Genomic DNA, 5,000 nt, shown 5'->3' with positions numbered 1-5,000 from the left:
GTGAATATTAGATGCTATTCTATCTACCAGTTGTTTTGCCCTCACTTCTATTTCTTCCTCCATTTCTTCTTCACCTCCCTCCCCCACAAACACTTCTAGGTCTGGACCTCGTTTGCCTTTCTTTCTCTTCCTTCCCTTTGGCTTTCCACGTGGACCAATGTTTTCCATCTCCCCCTTTGACTTCCATTGTTCTGAATATAAAATAACAGGTCTAGTCATGTTTGCTTTGTGAATATCTGCTTTTCCATTATGGCGATTTTGTACATGATCTTCTGCTGCCTTCTGAGCTATTCTGACAAACATACAAGTTTTACATACATGAATATATGGCCAACCATCTTCTAGAATCATTTCTGATATGGAAAACTTTTCAAGTTGATTATGATGACATTCTTTATGATGTGCTAGTAATAGTGATTTTTTGTATGTTCTCTCACCACAAAGATCACATCTGTATCTGTACTCTCCAGTATGACTACTTACATGATTGTAAAAATGTTCCAAGTGTTCTGACATATAATTACAAAGACGGCAGTGATATACGCAATGTGCTGCCATGGGTTTGTGTTCCAATACATGGTAAACCAAGTCAAATCGACTGTTTGATATATAATCACATTCATTACATGTAACACTTTTCTCAAATGTCATACTTGTTGGTATCCATGACAAATCTAGTGATACATCTTTCTTGTCTTCTGGAACCTTTGGTGGTCCTACATGGTCCTTAATCACTGGGGGAAAATCTTCTTTCTTGAATTCACATGGCATTTCTCTTTCAATGTGGAAATTGACCAAATGATATGCCATATGCCTGCCCACATAATCACAAAGGTCACACTGGAACAAATCAACTACACCTCCATCATCCCACTCAATCACTTCAATGAAAAGAGGTTCCACTACAGATCCTCTGGTTACCCTTCTCAACTCTGGGGGTATATGCACCATTTTTGATCTCTTAGTCTTTCTTGATGCCCCGGAGTCTGGAGTTTTTAACTCTCGGCCTTCGCTGGAGATAATAGAGGCATCATCAACCAAGCTGCTAGTGCTCACCATGCCAACACTTGCAGTATCGTCACCTTCATCAATTTCTTCATTATGTCCTAAAGTCTCATCATTCCCTCCCTCTGACAAGCATAGATGTAAACCCTCTTTTTCTTCCTCACCATCTGTATTTCTAATCAAACTTGTATTGCTTGAAGAACTATTTTGTCTTTTATGTTTACCATCAACTACAGTAGAACTAGTTTGGACTTGATCAAATATATCTCCAACTTTTTCTTGCTCACTGCTACTTACACTATCTACTTTTGATTCACTACTGACATTTTGTGCATCATCCTGATTTGGTTTTGCATCAACTTTTCTCTTTTCTGCATTTTGATCAATCATTTCTTCCAATGAGTCTTTTTCTTTATCTTTACTATCATTTCTGATTATCTCATCCAAAATCTGGTAATCCTTACTTATCTGATCACTTTCAACAATCTGTAGCTTCCCAGGTGAACTATCACCATCAGAGTCAACTCCACTAAGGAAACTACCTTCAGAAGTTTGACTTGTAACATGTGGGGGACTGAGAACACTTGCCAGGACAGTTGCATCTGGCAGAGCACTGGTGATTGTTGGATCAACGTCTAACAAACTTGGCGTTATTTGAGTCAAGTCAGGTAAATCATCCGAGGATGTGTTACTGTCAAACAAATCTGTAGTTGTGAGTACTTTGTTCCAGTTTCCTGCAGCTTCAGATGTGGGCTGTTTTTCTGCACTGGAGTCCAATTTTGACTTCTTTTTTGGCCGACCTTTTGATGGCGTAGTTCTATGCCTTTTTCCAGTTTCTTTGCTGATATTACTATCCTCTTTTGGTTGTCCTTTACTAAAATCAGATGACCCAAATTTCTGTCTTTTGTTATCTCCACTATTTCCAGTATGTGAAAGAGTTCTTTTCTTTCCTTTTCTAGCTGTTGGTATTGCAAGAACATGCAATGTTTTTTGGAAAATCTTTGCTTTGATCTGTCGGTAACTGAAGACCTCTGATTGCTCAACACTCGATTTCTCAACCACAACAGATACATCCAATATAGCTTTTTCAACAGTTTTTACTTTCTTTTCCAACAATGGAGGTATTTCTGGCTCTTTGGGTGCTACAGCAACACTAGAATGAACTTCAACAGTCTGTCTTCTGCCAACCCGCTTCTTCAACTTATCATCATCAAAAATATTAACAACATACCTCTGTGGTACCGGGATGACTACCTTCAGCTTTGTTTTTTCTTTAATCAATTCTTCTAGTTCACCCTGAGTCTGACGGGTTAGTTTCATTCCAACAGCAGAATGCAAGTCCAGTTCTGATTTAAATGTATTGTCTTGAAGTTTGTCAACAGCTTTTTTGCCCCTTCCTTTCCTAGGGACTGGATCCTTCTTTAATTGTCCTTTCTTCTTGCCTCTCTTTGTTTCACCTATCTTTTTCTTTGGTTTTGCTTTTGTAGCACGACCTCTAGTCTTCTTTACTTTTGTCTGTTTTTGTTCCTTTGTTTTGGTACTTCTTGACTGACTACTAGAATCATCTGTTGTCAAAGAATTTACTTCTGAGTCTTCAGTCTCTTCTGTGTCAGAAACAACAGTCTCATCAATAACCATGAAACATTCATCATCATCATCATCTTCATCCAGGGCATGATTTTTCAAACTAGAACCAGACTTTGCAGTCTCCTTCTGGGGGGCTTTCTTTGTCTCTTCTATGTCAGAATCTGTATCTGACTCAATTATGATCTTCTTGAATTTTCTGTTCTTTTTTGTTAGAGTTTTACGTTTAATTAATTCATCCGAGTCTGATGAGTCATCAGCAGCTGATTTAGAAGAAGCTTTAATCTGACCAGTAGATTTTTTATCATGTTCTTTGGTTTTCTTCTCAGTGCCTTCCTTGCTTGAGTCCGTCTCATTCTTAGATGATTTTGTTTCTGGCACAGCTTTCTTAATCTTTGGAATCTTGAAGTTTGACTTTCCAACTGATGTTTTAGGATGAACTTTAACCCCACACAATTCTGAATACGGCACAGAGGACCCCACACTCTCAGAATTAGGAGGTTCAGAAACTTGTGTATCAGCTACAGAGGGTTTTTCAGTAGCAGCTGGAGTTGGTACATTAGAGGCGGGTGTCACTGGTTTGGCTGCAGGTTCTTTTGGTTCTTTTGGTTTAGGCTTAAAGAATGGATTTCCATTTCCTCTTGGTCTTTCAGGAATACCAAGCTGGGCTTCTCTATCCCTATTCAGCTGTTCGTACATATTCTTAGCTTGTCGCAAGATTCCCACAGTACATATCCTGAGAGATATTGGATAGCCATTTAAAAGCTGCCCATTCATTTGTTCTAGAGCTTCTCGAGCACTAGCATGACTAGGAAAATGAATATAGGCTGTCCCTTTACAATTATAATGGTTATCTAGCTCTAGTGACATATCCCTCAATATATAATCAGAAAAGAAACGATATATGTGATTGGAATGGACAAAAGGGGGCAACCCACGCATCATTAAACAAGTAAAAGTCTGGCCAATCAATGAACCACTTGCAGATTGGGTAGGACTAGGATCTACAAGGTCATTATTAACAACTGGTCCACTTGAGCTTGGAACTGGAGTAAAGCTCATTGGAGCTGGTGGTGGTGGAGTTGGTTGTTGATTCCACATAGCACCTGGAGGTCTTTCAACTCTGGATGCCATTCGTGGATCTCTATATTGCGGTAAAGACACATTTGGGAAAGTTCTGGTCTCCTGCCGAGGATCCCTGGGCCCTGCATTAGCAACTCCAGCAAAAGAGCCAGGTTCAAGTCTGTTTGCAGCTACTGGTGGATTAGGGAAACCAGAATGCCCTCTAATTCCTGATACTGGAACTGGATATTGATTAGACTCATGTCTGGAATCCCAACCTCCACTTGGTGCCCCTGGTGTAAATCTACCCGCCTCCTGCCTTGGATCTCGAGGCAGTTGAGGAACAACAGGAGCATATTTGGCTGAATCTTGTCGAGGATCTCTTACTATATTTGAAGAAAATCTATTAATATCACCCCTGTTTTCTCTTCCTGGGAAGACTCCGGTATCTTGCCTTGGATCTCTATTCATCTGCTGCCTTGGATCTCTTGTAACTGATGATGAGGAAGTTGTTGATAACCTTGGATCTCGAGCATGAGATAAGCTTGTAATTTTGTCCTTTGCAGGTTGTGGTTCCTGCTGTGGTTTAAATCGTGGGTCTCTTGCTGAGGATTCCTGTGCTGGCTGTGAATCTTTGACAATGGCTTCTGTTGATTCCACACTTGTTGAATTTTCTGGTAAAAGTATATCAAGAACTGACACAGGATCTTTTCCCTTTGCTTGTGAATCAGTTTTCCCTGAATACTCTTTAGTCAAAGAAGGTGAGGTGTGTGATGGTTTTGTATCTCTTGAACCACTTAACTGTCTCTTTATCTTGTATTTTTCCATCTGAGAAGCAGCCACTCCTCTTTGTCCTGGCTTAATGAATTCTCCAGCACCATGTGCAAGTCGTGCACGAATACTATCTAATCTTTTCTGTCCTTCAATATCATCTTTAGCTGATGCAAAGGGACTTGATGATTGTGGTGGAGGTGACTTTGGCAATGGAGGCTGAGTTTTTGGTAAAGGTGGTTGGATAGGTTTAGTTGGTAAGGGTGGTGAACTGGGTAATGGTGGCTGACTGGATTTGAGCAAATTGACATCAACTTCTGATGCTGGTGGATCCAATGTTTTGGGCAAAGGGGGGGGTGGCAGGTGAGTTACAAGTAATGATGGCTGAGTTCTTGGAAGTGCAGGTTGTGTTTTTGGTAAGGGTGGCTGTGAAACTCGCATATCAATATCCCCACTGCTTTCTCTGCTTCGGGGATCTAAAGGCCTAACATTGCTAGTATCTTTATAGAAACCAACTCCAGAAGTTGCAACTAGATTGGTCCCTAAAGACTGGTTTCCTTGGCTTACCATGGGCTGAC

The 5,000-nt window shown here is 40.4% G+C and overlaps 1 protein-coding gene across 11 annotated transcripts in view; it reads right to left on the bottom strand.

Annotated features, from left to right (window-relative positions):
* The window catches only part of LOC125044021, a 61,782-nt gene that overhangs the window by 37,356 nt on the left and 19,426 nt on the right, over window positions 1–5,000 (bottom strand). For all 11 annotated transcript variants that reach the window (XM_047640455.1, XM_047640458.1, XM_047640457.1 and 8 more), the window contains one exon: window positions 1–5,000. This exon is cut by the window's left edge and continues 975 nt beyond it; it is cut by the window's right edge and continues 2,002 nt beyond it. In XM_047640455.1, the coding sequence (XP_047496411.1) occupies window positions 1–5,000 (5,000 nt within the window).

Source organism: Penaeus chinensis, chromosome 35 (assembly GCF_019202785.1).
Source record: "Penaeus chinensis breed Huanghai No. 1 chromosome 35, ASM1920278v2, whole genome shotgun sequence".
Lineage (NCBI taxonomy): Eukaryota > Metazoa > Arthropoda > Malacostraca > Decapoda > Penaeidae > Penaeus > Penaeus chinensis.
This window is presented reverse-complemented; position numbering and strand designations above follow the sequence as displayed.